General features: G+C 59.9%; 1 protein-coding gene across 5 annotated transcripts in view; it reads left to right on the top strand.

Moving 5' to 3' along the window:
* Positions 1-12,416, top strand: part of KCNH2 (potassium voltage-gated channel subfamily H member 2) — a 39,846-nt gene extending 27,430 nt beyond the window's left edge. For 4 of the 5 annotated variants that reach the window (XM_082398773.1, XM_082398771.1, XM_082398772.1 and 1 more), the window contains 9 exons: positions 177-376; positions 862-1,114; positions 2,232-2,425; positions 2,674-2,773; positions 3,407-3,679; positions 3,756-3,942; positions 4,277-4,454; positions 5,699-5,822; positions 9,202-12,416. In XM_082398773.1, coding sequence (XP_082254899.1) covers positions 177-376; positions 862-1,114; positions 2,232-2,425; positions 2,674-2,773; positions 3,407-3,679; positions 3,756-3,942; positions 4,277-4,454; positions 5,699-5,822; positions 9,202-9,254 — 1,562 coding nt within the window. In that variant the 3' untranslated portion in view covers positions 9,255-12,416. Of the gene's footprint in view, positions 1-176; positions 377-861; positions 1,115-2,231; positions 2,426-2,673; positions 2,774-3,406; positions 3,680-3,755; positions 3,943-4,276; positions 4,455-5,698; positions 5,823-9,201 lie in introns of those variants that run through there. The other variant, XM_082398774.1, reaches the window with a different exon arrangement.
* The last annotated feature ends 4,320 nt before the right edge of the window (positions 12,417-16,736 follow it).

The raw sequence follows: 16,736 nt of genomic DNA, 5'->3' as shown, positions 1-16,736 counted from the left end.
TGGGACACCAGGGTAGAGGCGCAGGGCAGAGCCGAGGGGTGTGTGTGTCTGGGCGCTTGTGTTTGTGCGTCTCGCGTGTGCGCTTACAATGAGACGTGACTGCGTGTGTTGCTGAACCAGCACAGGGGCGGGCGGGGTCCCTCAGGTGCTGACGGCCCCACTCACCCCGCCCCCAGCCCTCATGTATGCCAGCATCTTCGGCAACGTGTCGGCCATCATCCAGCGGCTGTACTCGGGCACGGCCCGCTACCACACGCAGATGCTCCGGGTGCGTGAGTTCATCCGCTTCCACCAGATCCCCAACCCGCTGCGCCAGCGCCTCGAGGAGTATTTCCAGCACGCCTGGTCCTACACCAATGGCATCGACATGAATGCGGTGAGGCCACTGGGCTTGGCCTCCGGCTGATGGTGGGCTGGAGGGAGCAGCGTGATGGTGGGGACTTCTCCTGACGTAGCGGGCGCGTCTCAGACCGCCAGAGTCACCCTCTGTGGTTCCGGTGGTCCCAGTTAGTGCCAGGCAGGACCCTGAGAGGAACGTTACCCTCCTTTTGCCCATGGAGCTCGTTTACTGGGTGAGCGGTCACTCTGCGGCAGGCGCTAGACCAGGCTCTGGGTGATCGTGTTTAATCCTTATGACAGCCCCAGGCAGGAGCTGGTCTCCGAGCCTCACACATGAGAACGTGGAGGTTAGAGCAGTGAGGCGTCGTCCCCAAGGGTGCACGGCTGGAAGGGGTGGCGCTGGAGTGGGCACCCAGGTCCTTCCCCTGATACCGGACGCCCTGGTGCTCCCCGCTGGATCTCCGGGTGGGGGTGGGCGTGGGGTCCCGGGAGAGGGCATGCTGAGCTGCCCCCTGTCTCCAGGTGCTGAAGGGCTTCCCCGAGTGCCTGCAGGCCGACATCTGCCTGCACCTGAATCGCTCGCTGCTGCAGCACTGCAAGCCCTTCCGAGGGGCCACCAAGGGCTGCCTGCGGGCCCTGGCCATGAAGTTCAAGACGACGCACGCGCCGCCAGGGGACACGCTGGTGCACGCTGGGGACCTGCTCACCGCCCTCTACTTCATCTCCCGGGGCTCCATCGAGATCCTGCGGGGCGACATTGTCGTGGCCATCCTGGGTACGGCAGGGACCGGGAGCTGGGCCCGAGGTGCCTGCCGAGGCCTGGAGAGCTCCCAGCCCGTTAAGGACACAGCCCTAGGGGATGTGGCCCCGGGACTACCCACAGGGACCTTGGGCTCCTTTAACTCACCCAAGCTCAGGTCTTCCAAGGGGTCGGTGAAAAGGACTCTGGGGGTTTCCAGATTCTGCTTCCCTTCAGGGTCTCCTCACGGGCAGTGACACTCTTGTTCCTTAAAACAGGACCAAATCCAGATACTCCAAGGTAGACAGTGGAGGGAGGTTGTGCAGCTGATTTTACTAAGGGCCGCGTGGTTCCCTGCAGCCTCAGGCAGTACAACCAAGCCTTCGCCTCCAAAGCAAAGGGAGTCCTGCCCCTCTTCCCCTCACACTCCTTCTTCTCTGCCCTACCTGTGCACGTGGGCAGGTGTACCTGGGCACTGGGACTTCCTGCCCTCTGCCTGTCCTTCCTTTGGCCCTGGACACCTCAGGGCAGATGTGCCACGGGGGGTTCTTTATAGATTTTTATTTCTCAGTTCGGCATAAACACATGCTCATGCCACAAACACCCCAAACACAAGTGAAACCAAAGTTTTGCTAAACAACAGTCGCCTTAACTACATTCTGGTGTTCTCTGTTCTATGCTGCGCTAAGCTATGCTATCCTGTTTTCTTTCAGTAAACAAAATGCTGGTCTTGATTCACTACTGTGTTTGATCTGTAGCTTGAAGAACATTGTTTATGGGGGTGCAGTGTTTGGCCAGGAGGGTGTTTGGGACATGGGCTTTGGGGGGTACCAGAGGAGTTAGAACCCAAGGAGGAAGCCAGGGCCACGGGCAGAGCTGGGCATCTGGGCTGGAGCTGCTGGCTGGCCCAGGAGCTGGGAGGCACAAGGTTCCTGGCCCTTTACCCTCAGGGCACTGCACTGCACGCGTCCTGCCTTTGCGAGCTGGGGGAGGATGGGCTGGTTGATGCTTCCCTGGCGCTGGGGGCTGGGGCCCCGCAGCCCGTGACCAGAATGAGGGGAGGCGCCGGCCAGGGTGAGAATGCCTGGAAGACAGGTGCCTGCTGCCTCTGCTGCCGCCCCAGGGGCTGAGCCCCCCTCTCGGTGGCCTCCAGGGAAGAATGACATCTTCGGAGAGCCTCTGAACCTGTATGCGCGCCCTGGGAAGTCCAACGGGGACGTGCGGGCCCTCACCTACTGTGACCTGCACAAGATCCACCGGGATGACCTGCTGGAGGTGCTGGACATGTACCCCGAGTTCTCTGACCACTTCTGGTCCAGCCTGGAGATCACCTTCAACCTGCGGGATGTGAGTGGGCCGCGCGGCTGGCTGCACGCTGGGTGACCTTCTCTCTGGGCTTGTTTCCCTGTCTGTCAGATGGTATCTGGGTCAGAGCAGGTTGTGAAAGTCCCAGCCTCAGCCCTGGTCCTGGGGCAGAGCTCACACCCCCAGAGCCGGCACTCCCAGCCCCACCTTCTCTGTTCGGGAGGGGGTCTGGCCGAGACCGGGCATGGCGGGTGGGCGCGGAAGGGCCCTGACACCGTTCTCGGTTCCAGACCAACATGATCCCCGGCTCTCCCGGCAGCGCGGAGCTGGAGGGCGGCTTCCACCGGCAACGCAAACGCAAGCTGTCCTTCCGCAGGCGCACTGACAGGGGTGAGGCGGGGGTCGGGGAGGGGGCGGGGTCCGGGTGAGCCGGGAGGCGGGCGGGGGGCGGGGTCTAGAGGAGGCGGGGCGGAGGGCGGAGCGCGGGGTCCGGCGGGTCTGCTCCCCCCAGGCTACACAGACCATCCGGCCCTACCTTCAGTGCCCCCCCCCCCCCAATCACCGCATCCTTTCAGGCCCACTTGAAATGTCGCCTCCTCCAGGAAGCCCTCTTCCACACTCCAAGACAGGGGCGTGCCTAAGTTTCTTTGGTCCTCACACGGCTGGCGTCCTGGTGGGCACTGCTTTGAACTGATGAGGGGAGGAAAGACAGGACAAAGGAGGGCAAGGAGGCCAGCACGGGGGCTGAGGGCCCGGGGTCCCAGCAGTGAGAGCCCCTCTCAGCAGTGCCACTGCCCGTGCTTGGGCAGCCAGCGGTCACAGACGACCTGGTCCCGCCCTCGGAGTTCTCAGTCCCCTTGAAAGTGGGGGAAAGAGAGCGGAAGAAACAAATGGGGACAAACCAGGGCGTCCAGCCACAGTCGTCTCCCAGACCTGCTCCAGTCCCCTCCCCTCCCCTCCCCTCCCCTCCCCTCCCCTCCGTGCCTCCTGCCTGCTCTGAGGCCCCTTCTCTGTTTCCCACAGACCCGGAACAGCCAGGGGAGGTGTCGGCCTTGGGGCCGAGCCGGGCGGGGGCAGGGCCGAGTGGCCGGGGCCGGCAGGGGGGGCCGTGGGGGGAGAGCCTGTCCAGCGGCCCCTCCAGCCCTGAGAGCAGTGAGGATGAGGGCCCAGGCCGCAGCTCCAGCCCCCTCCGCCTGGTGCCCTTCTCCAGCCCCAGGCCCCCCGGAGAGCCGCCGGGTGGGGACCCCCTGACTGAGGATGGCGAGAAGAGCAGCGACACTTGTAACCCACTGTCAGGTAGGGCGAGGGCCCCCTGGGCGGGCGGGCGGGGCGTGGCCTCTGTCCCGGCCTCAACCCAGCTCTCTGGCTCCAGGCGCCTTCTCAGGAGTGTCCAACATCTTCAGCTTCTGGGGGGACAGCCGGGGCCGCCAGTACCAGGAGCTGCCTCGCTGCCCCGCCCCCGCCCCCAGCCTCCTCAACATCCCTCTTTCCAGCCCTGGCCGACGGCCCAGGGGCGATGTGGAGAGCAGGCTGGACGCCCTCCAGAGGCAGCTCAGCAGGTGAGGGTGGTCCCTGGGATCAGCCTAGGCCCAGCTGTGTGTGTCCGGGGGGGCGGGCTAGTAGGGGCGGGGCACGGGCGTATTGCAGTGCGGTCTGTGGGTTTCGGGCAGTGTTGTAGGGTGAAGTGGGTGTCTGCTCTGTCTAGGCCTGTCCACGTGTCCAGCAGCTTGACCCTCTCCTTGCATTCAGAGCCGAGCCAGGGGCTGCCACACCTAGAATGAAGAGTGGACCTGGGGTTGACCAGCTGGCTGTCCATAGGGTAGTCCTGAAGCCACAGTCACTGGCGTCTCCACTTCCCTGAGACCCAGAACATCCTCCTCCTTCTTGCCCCAGGCTGGAGACCCGGCTGAGTGCAGACATGGCCACCGTCCTGCAGCTGCTGCAGAGGCAGATGACGCTGGTCCCGCCCGCCTACAGTGCTGTGACCACCCCGGGGCCTGGCCCCACCTCCACCTCCCCTCTGCTGCCCGTCAGCCCCATCCCTACCCTCACCCTGGACTCGCTTTCTCAGGTAAGTGCCAAGCACCCCAGCCCTGCCTCTTCTGCACCAATTCCACCCCAGACCTGCTTTGCTGCCCTTTCTGCTTGGCCTTGGGCCCCAGCCTCCTCCCACCCTGTTCCTACCCTCCTCCCAGGCTGTACTGCTAGAGGAGGGCTGCCCTAGGAGCTGCAAGCACGGAGCAAGGCAGGAGAGCCCCCAACAAAGCCCCCAGACAGCTGGGCCCAGGAAGCCAGGAGGCCGAGTGGCATTCGCTCCCCTAGTGTCACCTCAATGGCCAGACCTACTCAGGGTGCCTGTGTCATGGCTGTGGGTGGAGGGACTGTTGAGCCAGGGGTCTGGCGGTGGGTGCTGGGTGCCAGCATGCCCTTGGGATAGGGTCCCAAGCCCCTACTGCGACTGATACCCCCTGGGTCTGGTTCTACTGCCAGCCGTTGACTGTCATGCTCAGCGCTTTGCAGGGTTGTTCTGAAGGCTCTGGCTAAGCCCCAGGGTAGCACTTCCGGCCCGCTTCTCTCCCCTCCTGCCAGAGATGGGCTTCTGTTGCCCTTTGTCCTCTCCTAAGTGGACACGTGTGTTCCTGGCCTCCTGACAGGACAGCTGTGTCTGGGTCTCAAGAATGGGGCTCCTCTGGCGACAAGAGGTGGCCTGGGATCTGCTCCCCCCTCCCTCTGGCATCTGCTCCCCCCTCCCATCTGCCACCTGCTCCTGTTTGCAGACACCAGGGCCCACGTCAGCAAATGTGCCAGTCTCCCTTCACAGCCTCCTCCGCAGAGATCTCACAGCAGACTCGTCTGCACCCACAAAGCCCCTCCTGCCTGCCCTGGCACTCTCCCTGGCCTTCCGAGGCCTGGCCGCCCGCCTGCCTCTGTTTCTAGGTCCTCGAGTTCTTTCTAGATTGGAGGAAAGAACCCTGTCTCTCTTTCTGTACAGCTTCTGTGCCAGCTCAGGGCCCCTTATTCTGGATTGGGTTTGAATCCAGCGGCCATGTTCCCTGGGGAGGGAAGCGGCTGTGGCCTCAGGCTCTCCCCGCGTCAGGCAGAAGCTCCCGAGGCCCCCAGATGCCCGGTCTGGCTCTTGCCCACCCGGAGCGCGTTTCTCCCGGGGCAGGTTGGAGTCCTGCTCTGTCTGCCTTGGCCCTTCTCCTGTGCCCTCCAGGCCTCTTCTGTCTGTCACCACGGTCTCCTGACCCTCTCTGTCCTCTGACCCTCCCCTGCCCCTTGGCTCTAGCTTCTCACACTCCGGTTTCTTTGCAGGTTTCCCAGTTCACGGCGTGCGAGGAGCTACCCCGAGACGGCCCTGCTCGACGCCTCTCCCTGCCGGGCCAGCTGGGGGCCCTCACCTCCCAGCCCCTGCACAGACACGGCTCGGACCCGGGAAGTTAGTGGGGCTGCCCAGTGTGGACACATGGCTCACCCAGGGTTCAGTGCACTGCCTGGGCCCCTCCTGTGGAGGACCTGCCCGGGAGGCCCTGGCCGCTGACGGGAGAGGAATAGGAAGGCACAGCCCCTCCTCCAGCCCTTGGGACCATCTCCTCCTGCGGTCCCCTGGGCCCCGTTGGTGGGGGGCGGGGCGCAGGGGCAGGGACAGGGCCGGGCAGTGGATGGGGGTCTGTGGTCCCCTCACTGCCCTGGGGGCAGTAGCTGGTCTAACTGCCCGGCGGCACCCGGCCCTGGGCCTTAGGCACCTCAAGGACTTTTCTGCTATTTACTGCTCTTATTGTTAAGGATAATAATTAAGGATCATATGAATAATTAATGAAGATGCTGATGACTATGAATAATAAATAATTATCCTGAGGAGACTCCAGGGGTGCTGGGAGGGTGCAGCCATCGGCACGCTGTATCCCATGTTCACGTTCATAGTGTCCGGTGCACTGGCCTCTCTGAGGGAATCCAGGCCGATCTGTCTGTGTGCACAGGGCCTGCAGGGGCAGCTCCGACGTCTGGGTGTGGAGTCTGTGCAGTTGGGGTGCTCCCTCGGGGCTGACACAAGTCACCTCCAGGACCTCTTGCCTCCGGAGGGCCCTGCTTCCATGTGGTCCTGGATTCAGGAGGGCAGAGAGCCACCTGGACTCTTTTACATATAGAGGTTGTCCTAATGGGATGCCAGGCCTGGGGTCCCGCCCCTCAGGGTCTTGGTGGCTTGCTGGGTGGCACACTGGCCCCCAAAGCTGTCCCCAGGCTGACTGCTGTCAGAGTACAGATGCGCTGTACTCTTCCCTCACACAGCTCATGAGCCCGGCCCGTACTGACTTTAACCTGGGGCTGTATTTGGCCAAGCCCCCAACTTGGCCTTATCTTGACCTTGACTCAGACTCACACGGATCCTATGTAACTGGCCCCCCACAGCAAACCAACTCTGGGCACGCTGGTTTTCTCAACCCTGACCAGAGCCCCCGCCCCCTGGTGTCTGGCTCCAGACGGGCCTCACCTCCATCACCTCCATCACTTGGTCACCTGTGATCCTCGACCAGAGGAGCTGCCTGAAGAGGGTGGAAGTTTCAGGGCGGCTCATTCCCATTATCGGAGGAGCAAGTCGGAACAGATGTCCTGGGGCCAGTGAAGGGTGGTGGCCGTGTGTGTCCGTGTGCTCGTGGGTGTGCGCGTGTGCGCGTGTGCACGTGCCCTGCCGGTCTTGCGCGAACACCCAGCCTTTCAGAGGAGCTGCCGTGCAGTGGTCGTGGTAGGGCAGCTGCCAGCCAGCAGGAGGAGCCGACGGGCAACAGTGCTACCCAAGGCCTCCAGGGTCGCTTAATCCTATAATCCCTGACCCTCTGAGGTGGGTGTGTTAACCTTGCTTTGACCGGAGCCCATTACCGCCCGTGCCCGGGACGGGGAGGGTGTTGCGGGGAGACCCTGGTCTCTGAGCCACCTGGAGTGTGCCCTCTTCCCAGAGCGGGTAGCAGAGAAGTTCCTGGTGGTTCTGCACCAGGGCCTTGGCTCCCCTGCCAGAGGGTGTGACCAGGGAGGGGTCCCTGTGAGTTCAGTGTGCCCTGGGGGACAGGGTGTGGAAGATGGGCACGGGGAGTAGAGGTGGGGAGAAGGATGAGACCCCGGGTGGTGGGGAGGGGTGACACAGAAAGGTGGGCCAGGCAGAAAGGGCAGCTCTGTGCGACAGGATCTGGCACATGTGTACGCGGGTGTACACGTGCGCGTGAGCATGCATCCCTTCGTGGTTTGGGAGCGCACACGCAGGCCTCCCTGGTGGATTGATGTGTGTGGGCGTGGGGTGGGGTTCTAGCTGGGGGGATGCCCTAGATTCAGTGTCAGCTCACGGATTCCGGGCACAAGCGGACACCGTCAGGATCTCAGCCCCGGACACTGGCAGAGGCCCCCGTGAGGTTGATGGTGAGAAATAAAATGACAGACGAAGCTCGCTGCACTTGGCATGCGGGGGCCGAGGTGCTGGGCCAAGTCCCCGCTCTCCATCTCTCCATCTGGCACTCTCTCCATCCTTCTTACCAACTGTCCTGTCCTTAGAGCATCTTCATCTGGGAGCTCAGCCCCGATTCTCAGCACTCTGTCCAGGTGTGGCGGTGAGGGCTGGGGGAGCCTGGGAGAGCCTGCGGGAGGGGCTGAGGGCCGGCGCAGCGAGTCAGGGCCCCGTGCTGCTGGGCGTGGGGAGGAGAGGAGGTGAAACCTTGGCCCGCACTCCCTAGGCTCTGTATCACGTTGGACACTGGTTATTCTCTGGGGCACATGCCGGCGTCCACAGTCAGCTGCCCGCCTCCAGGGGAGTGCCCTGCCTGGGCCTGGAGGCCTGATGTGTGCGCTTCCAGGGATGAGTGAGTGTGTGTGTGTGTGTGTGTGTGTGTGTGTGTGTACACGCACACATCTGTGCTCAGGGTGGGGGCTGCCCCAGCAGAGGGGAAACCTCTCCGTGCTTGTCCTCGATGGAAGCACATGGGTGCCCAGGGGCTGGTCTGCTCAGTCCGGTTGAAGGAGCTTCCGGCGTGGCCGAGACACCAGTGCCAGGTCCCTACCAGGAGCCACCCCTGAGATCTGAGAGTGGGCGGAGGACAACGGTCACAGTGGCTCCATTTACGATGGTTCCACCTGCCCGGCTGTGTCACTTAACCCCTAACAACCCGCAGAGGTGGGTGTCGCTGGTCCACGTGAGGGGAGTCAGGCTCAGGATGGTCGGTGACTGACCAGTGTGAGTGCTGCGGGTAGGTGGCAGTGCGCAGCTCCGGGCTTCACTGGAGGGGCCGCGGTGGCCCTCGGGGCACAGCACTGGGGCCAACGCTCGCCGGCCGCAGGGTGTGGGCTCGGACCTGGGCCTTGGGGGACCTGAGAGGCCGGCGGGGGTGCAGCCCAGTGTGGAGCGCAGCAAGGAGACTGCCTGCCTCCCTTCCCAGCCTGCTCCACCCTCCCCTCGCCTGGCCAGGTGGCAGCGCACCCCCTCCTGCCAGTCTGGGACCGTGCTCCACCCAACACGTGAATGGTGCCATAAAACACAGCTGTGCCTGTGACCCGGGCGCTCTCTGTTGGGCGGGATCAAGTTCTTGGGCAGGGTCTGCTCAAGGCTGAAGGCTGCCTACAACCCACAGGGGGCCCCCAGCCCTCATGGGGTCCTGCTGCGTCCCTGGGACCGGGCGGGCTCTCAGGTGTGTTGGGAGGGGTGGGTGGTAATTCTGGGGGCTGGCTGGGGGTACAGCAGGCTGTTTTCCTCCAGGGACCACCTTTGTTCACCATGCATTGATGCATTGCCCACTCTTTTAAGGTCCAACCTCATCTTTTTTTTTTTTTTTTAATAGAGATCAGTAAAAATGCTTTGGAAGGAAGACGAAGGACCATCAGAAGCCAGTAGCCTGTGAGGCTGGGAGAAGGGATGCCGAAGGGGCATCTCGTTCCTGGGGCTCAGGAAGAGAGGAAAGAAGGAGGTGTGGGGACCACTGTGCCGCCACTCTCCACCCTAGGACAGGTTCCATGGTCAAATGAAGGGCGCTTCCCCTGCTGGCCTGAAGGCAATAAGCTCTGGACTATCAGCTCCGTGCGGGTGGGGCTAGTTTGACTCTGCAGGGCCCGGAGCAGTGCCGCGCACTGGGATGTACTCAATGTTTCCTGAATGACCGAAGGAAGCGCCACCCTTCTCCCCGGGACGGAGAACCCTGGGCTCGGCCGGCAGGGCTGGGGAAGTCCTCCTGCGGCTGGCAGAGCAGAAGCGGGGCCTCTGCGCAGGGCTCTGGCCCTTCACCCTGGACCCGCGGGTCACCGTGCTCTACTCCATTCCTGTCCTCGGGCCTGCGCTGCCCAGCTCTGTGGCAACTGCCCGCTGCCCCAGACCTCATCCCTGGCCTCCCCCGTCACCTGGGCTCCCGGAGCCACAGGACTCTGGTGACGGGGGGCAGGGCAAGGGTGCAATCCCCTCCTCTCCTGCAGGGCCAGCCACCAACGGCCGGGGGTGGGCTGTTGTGCAGAGCGGAGGGTTCTCCCAAACCAAGAGGGCCAGAGGGGTGGGGCGGGAACTGGAGGGGCCGTGGCGGGTGAGGAAAGGTCCACACAGTTGCTGATGCGCAGGAAGGCAAGTGGCAGAGCCTGGAGCCGGAGTCTGGTCAGGGGCGAGGGACAGGAACCGAGGGGCAGGCCCGGCCTGCCTTCCCCCACCTCCACCTGCCTTCCCCCACCTCCACCTCTGCACCTAAAGGTCCAGGAGCGGAGTGAGGTGCTGGCGGTGCCTCCCGGCCTCGTGACTCAGCCACTGCCCGGGGTCCAGGTGCAAGCTCGCCCCGCCCTGTCCTCACCTGGACCCCCGCTCCTCTCAGCCCAGGCAGTGGCAGCTCTCACGTTTCAGTGACAAGTAAGAGTCATCGATACTCATGGAGCCCATCTTTTGTGGTGAGCATTATTCTGACTGCCTGAAACCCAAGGCCCAGAGGCTCATGGAACCTGCCAGCGTCCGCGGCTCCTGAGGGTGGAGCTGAAGCATGAACCCGGGCAGTCTGAGTCCCCCGGGCTGGCCTGAGCCTGGGACACACCATCTCCCTTAGGCAAGACAGTGACTAGGAGACCTTTGCAAGTGTCTGGGATTTCTAGGACCTTCTCTCCCCTGCAGACTTTTGTACCTTCTGTTCCTTTGCCTGGAGTGCCCTTTGTTTGGTGAACTCCTGCTGGTCTTTGGGTGGCTCTTCTAGGGGATGCTTGGTGCGCCCCCTCCCTCGGGCTGGGGCCCCCTTTGTGCTCTTGCAGCACCCTCTGCTCTCCCCGCCCCGCCTTCCCTACCCTGGACTGCCAAATCCGGGGGCTTGTCATCTCTGCGCTACGCCATCCCTGTCTGTCCCCCAGCACCACGTGCAGTGGCTCCCCCAGAGCGAGCACGCAACGGTTTACTAAATGAACACTTCTGGATTTGGGGAGTGATTAGCAGTAAAATCCTTAATATCCAAAGGGCCGGTGTGCTTGACTTTGGGGGCTGTGACTTCCTGTGCAGCCAGGCTTGGGGTGCGAGGGCTGAGGAGGGGGCTCTGGGGTAGCTGGCACTCCCTGAGCCTCCTCCGCTGATAGGCAGATGTGAGGTCTCGTACCCCAGGGATGGCCCCTAAGGGCCCACAGGGTTTACGTTTTCTACCGCACTCTGTTGGCTCAGCTCAGCGCCTGGGGTTTGGTCCTTGCTCTGAGTTACGATCAGGGAACCTTTCTGGTGCCACCTGGAATCCCTCCTGGTGGGCATCTAGGGGCACAGCTGGATATCCCGTGATGGCCATTGCTCACCTGAGCTTTGGGGAGCCTCTGCCTTTGCTTCCCATCACAGCAAGTTCATCACCCTCTCAGATGCCCGGTCCCTGGCCTGGCCATACCTCCGGGGGCAGCCCCTGCAGGCCTCTGACTTTTCCAGGCTCTGTTCTGCCACAGTGCAGGGCAGGAGGTCTTGTGCCAGGCCCTTCCTGCAACCCACCTGCCCACGTCGCAGGAACAGATGGACTGAAGCGTGCCCAGGTCCTGACGTGACAGATGGCTCCTTCCTCTTTGCCTGCAGGACAAAGCCTTCCACGTCAGCCTGGCACAGAGGGTTCTCGTCTTCCTTTCCAGACTCACCTGCCTTCGTACCTCCTGCTGCCATGTGCCCAATACTCTAGCCACATGAGATCACGTCCTGTTAACTATGCTTGAGTTCTCCCTGCGTTTGCTTGTCTTTCCCTTTTCTTGTAAACAGACTCTGTCCTTCCCGGCCTGGAGAAACTCTTCGATCCTTCAAGTCCTAGCTCACACGTCACCTCCTCCAGGAGGTCCTCTCTAGGTGTCTCAGTGGATCTAAACCTCCCATTGCACTGGGCTCAGGCCTTTGTCAGCGCCTCCACACACCCTGCCTGTTCTCCTGTCTGTCATCCGAAAGAGGACTGGCTGAGTATTGGTCATCTTCTCATCTCCCTTGGAGGCCTCTGTCGTGGGGCCGGGGAGACGGCAGGCACTTTGCCGGTGTGTCTTGCTTCATCTCCACTTCCCAGCGGCCTCTGCGTGGAGGGCTCCTACCCACTGTCCTCTGTGTGGCTGCTCATTTGTCCTTTGATGGTCAAGGCTGAGAGCGATTTCTCGTAGGGCTTTTCTGTTTCAACCTCAGGTCTGAGGGATCCCCCTTTCTCCCCAGTGGTGGCCAGTCCAGTGGGTGCTCAGCCTGGCAGCTCAGGGGGACCTACAGGGCTCACACGGTGGTCCGACCACACAGGGACCATCAAAAGCATACAAGTAGCGGGTCTAGTCTATCTCAAGTGCTCAAAAATGTCGAAACAAATTTGAATCATAGGGCCTTTCAAGGTGACTATTTGCAAACACTTTCAGATAATTGTATATCATAAAAGAGTGGTTGGTGTAAAAATCAATAAGATTTAGTAAAAGACTGAATAGTAACAGGTTTTTTTAAGCCGCATAGGTGCATGATATTAAACCCTATAAAGACTCAGTTTATCTTGATCATCTTATTGTAGTAGCATTTAAAATAAAGTGATTCTTGATACTTTATTTTCTAAAAGTCTAAGTACAGGTCAAGCCCTTTTCCTTTCTTTTTGGCTGACTTTTGTCTTTCAAAAAAAAAAAAAAAAAAGAATGTGTTCTGAGGCATTTGTTTAAATAATCAGCTTCATTATTTCTAATCACACCTTATAAGTGAGTTGGAAGTTGGCAAGAGCCATCGCTTAGAAACCAGAGCAGAAGAATTTAGCTCAGCTGTCTTACCATTATTTTAAAATTAGCAGTAGCATAAGGTCTGGCTGCAAAAGGCTTAGGTGCTAACTGGCAAGAAAATCAGTCATTAGGGAAACAGCCTGGAGAGGGTAACGGCTTGACTTCCTCTTTCTGCTCTGCCAGGTGATGACAGCTGGGGAATCAGAGGGAACGCATTGGTCAGGGACACCAGGAAGGTCAAGTGAAGCTGATCTCATGGTCTCAAGAGGCCTAAGTGGAATGAAACCCTTAGCAGATGGGAAAATGAGAGTAGAGAGCTTTATTTAAAGTCAATCTTCCCCAGGCCCCCGGAACGGTGACTGTCCCGCAGGGAAGTTGGGCTCGACGTGAGGCTCTGAGTGGCCATAAAGAAGCGTTATTCTCAGGGCCGGTGAAAGGAGCACGGGGGAACGAGGTTAAACAGCGATTGTGCCATGACCCAGCGGCCCTGCGTCCTCCAGCGCCCAGGGCCCTTCCCTTAGGGTGCTGAGAAGTGGCTGGTGCCCCATCCAGGGGAGAGTAGGGTGTGCCTCGTGCCTCCCCGGGTCTCCGGGGATGCCCTGGGGGTGAGGCTTCTGATCTAGGCTAGCTGCCCCGTGACCTGTGAGACACCTGTCCCCTAAGCGTGTGGTAGTTCCTGTGCCTGCTGCCACCTCTTTTCCAGGACACTCTGACTTAGGGTGGACACCTCTCCTCTTCATTATCCCAAAGCACCACTAATTAAAGGTGTGGCACGTAGTGGATGATTAATAAAGATCTTGGAGGTCACTGTGAACGCTGGGGAAGTCATCTCACTGTACAGCCCAGAAAACAACCTAAAAGATGATCTCAGGCATTCCAGTCCTAAATTCTTGGCTGCTTCCTTGTTGGTGACTTTCTCATTGGCTGACCTCCTTCCTAGTCCTTCCAAGACCCTCTTGGTCAGTTCCCATTTTCTGAAGACCCTTCTCTGCCTCTTCTTTTTCCCACCTCCCTGGCCTGCCCCACATTGACCCTCACTACCTTGGGCAGATCCGTTCAAGTGTCTCCAGGCTGCTCTTCGCTGACCTGGCCCGGGGCGCCACCCTTCTCCTTCCGAGGCTCTTCCAGACTCTCGGGATGCTATCCAGACACGCACCCGAGAGACCCAGAGTGAGCTACCCGTGCCCCTAGCGGGGAGAGGGGGCTGCAGTAAAGCTGGCTTTCTTTTCCCTTCCTTCCTTCTTTTCTTTTCTTTTTTTTTTTTTTGGCCATGCCACGCAGCTTGCGGGATCTTAGTTCCCAACCAGAGATTGAACCGTTGCCCTCAGCAGTGAAAGCACAACGTCCTAACCACTGGACCACCAGGGAATTCCCCCTTCCTTCCTTCCTTTTTTTTTTTTTTTTAATATTTATTTGGTTGCACCGGGTCTTAGTTGTTGCAGGTGTGCTCCTTAGTTGCGACTCGCCAGCTCCTTATTTGCGGCTCGTGGGCTCCTTAGTTGTGGCATGAGAACTCTTGGTTGCGGCATGCATGTGGGATCTAGTTCCCAGACCAGGGATCGAACCCTGGCCCCCTGCATTGGGAGCGTGGAGTCTTAACCACTGCGCCACCAGGGAAGTCCCCCTTCCTTCCTCCTCCCTCCCTTCCTTCCTTCCTTTCTTTTCCTTCCTTCCTTCCTTCCTTCCTTCCTTCCTTCCTTTCTTTTCCTTCCTTCCCTCCCTCCCTCCCTCCTTCCTTCCTTCTTTCCTTCCTTCCCTCCCTCCCTCTTTCCTTCCTTCCTTCCCTCCTTCCCTCCCTCCCTCCCTCCTTCCTTCCTTCCTTCCTTCCCTCCCCCCTCCCTCCTTCCTTCCTTCCTTCCTTCCTTCCCTCCTTCCCTCCCTCCCTCCCTCCATCCCTCCTTCCTTCCTTCCTTCTTTCCTTCCCTCCTTCCCTCCCTCCCTCCCTCCCTCCTTCCTTCCTTCCTTCCCTCCTTCTTTTTGATTAGCAAGCAGTTTCCCTGCAATAATAATTAGTGATGCATAATGAGGGCATCTAGGGGCAGAGATGGGGGGTTACAGAGGAGGTGAGGAAAATGCAAAGTGAACAGCAGAGTGGGAGGCGAGGAGCCCAGAAGGGGCAGATCTGAGGACCGCTTGGCTCTGTCCAGCGGTTTCTGTCACTGCCCCTCCACACAGGCATCCTGAAGGGCGTGGAGTCAATGCTTGGTTTGGGTCTGAGCTGTTCAGGTCTCAGGAAATTCTCTTCACGAGCCAATTGGCTTCCCTCTCGCAGAGGCACAGACTCGCGGGACCTCGGGCGTTTGGAAGGGGTGGGTTCAGGAAGGGATAGTAGGAGCCACTGCTTACTAGAGACCCACGTCACATCAGACACGGCCCTGAGGAAGGGTTGGGGGCAAAGGGCTGCTTGCTGAGGACACAGTCCTCATGGTTTCCTGCTAACTTTTTGCCAACTGACTGGCCAACACTGAATATTCTGAGTAACTGTCCAATTCGTGGTTTGGAAATGAATAAAATGCGGAAGAGCTGCAAGCGACCTTGGAAAAGGGTCAGCTCCTTGGACTAAATGCTGGACAAGGGGGAAGGAACGGACGCCGACGGGACCAGCACTTCTCTCTCCACGCTCCGTCCTCCCCGGCTGACGTCCCTCTGGCTCTGGACCCTGCTTAGCCCCCTGGGCGCCTGGGCAGCGCGGCTGAGGGTCCTGGCCCGTTGGCCTAGACTCCAAGCAGAGCAAACTCAACTGTCTGGGGTTTTCATGACCCCAGCCTCCCCCAGCCTCCCCCAGCTTGACCTCAACCAAGAGCAGGGTAATTTTCAAGTGAAATATTTTTCTTGAGCGCCACCCAGAATGGTAGAAAGTCAAGAAAGGCCCTTAAAAACCAGAGTGTGTCCCCTTCAGTTTTCAGTGGAAGAGTTGCCAAAGGCTGGAGAGCTAAGGTCAACATGGCTTCCTGACCCCCAGCCCGCTGCAGGCGGGGCGCTGGGTTGATCACAACAGCGGTTGTATGAGACCCAGCCAGGGCCTTCAGTATCTTGTAGTTCAGCTGGAAACACGGGAGGGAAATGGAAGAAGATAGTGAAGGTCCCCCTTCTGAGGGCCCAACAGAGCTTCTTGTATTCCTTCTCGAGTCCTTCTCTCTCTCCAAGCCTCCCCTCGCAGTTGGCCTTCTCCATGAAGACTTGTCCATGGCGTTCCTGTGACACGCGATGCTGCGCCATCCGGTGACGACTCTTAGCTGTAAGAGCTGTGTGTGCCGGTCACGCAGAGCTGGGATTTAAGGGGACGCCTCTTTAGTGTGGGTGGAGATGCTCTCCTCCATGATGACCTGTCCACTCCCCGAATTTTTGCCTGAAAACAGGCACGTCCCTTTATTTTATTTTTTTTAAAAACATCGAATCATACACTTTATTTATTTATTTACTTTTAATAAATTTATTTATTTAATTTTGGCTGCGTTGGGTCTTCGTTGCTGCGCACGGGCTTTCTCTAGCTGCGGCGAGCGGGGGCTACTCTTCCTTGCGGTGCACAGGCTTCTCATTGCGGTGGCTTCTCTTGTTGCGGAGCACGGGCTCTAGGCGTGTGGGCTTCAGTAGTTGCAGCATATGGGCTTCAGTAGTTGTGGCTTGTGGGCTCTAGAGCGCAGGCTCAGTAGTTGTGGCGCATGGGCTTAGTTGCTCCGCGGCATGTGGGATCTTCCCGGACCAGGGCTCGAACCCGTGTCCCCTGCATTGGCAGGCAGATTCTCAACCACTGCGCCACCAGGGAAGCCCGCACATCCTTTTGGACTTGCTACATGGGGGGGGGGGGCGCGTCCCTGTGGGGTCTTCACGGTTGGGGTTGGGGAGGCCTGCTGTCTAGGGGGTGGTGACAAAGAGGCTGTGACCCACCTGGTAGTCCCCCCATTCAGCCTCTCCACAGTGTGGCCTCTCCCCAGTTTTCTCAATTCCTGATTTTCTCCCTGGATGCAGGATGCCCCCTGACTCATGGGGACACAGTGTGTCTGTGCCTTGTCCTTCCTCCAGCTCTGTGCTGGTCAAGTACAGCTGGTCATTTGGGGAGAGGGTTCCCCCTTTCTTCAGTAGCAGAGGCTCCCCTAACTGTCAGGTCTCTGGTTCCAAGTCCTCTCTACCCTTTCTCCCCAAAAGATCATTGGAAGCTGCCCCACGTGGGACC

The sequence above is a fragment of the Balaenoptera borealis genome (genome assembly GCF_965194805.1).
Source record: "Balaenoptera borealis genome assembly, chromosome: 7".
NCBI lineage: Eukaryota > Metazoa > Chordata > Mammalia > Artiodactyla > Balaenopteridae > Balaenoptera > Balaenoptera borealis.
This window is presented reverse-complemented; position numbering and strand designations above follow the sequence as displayed.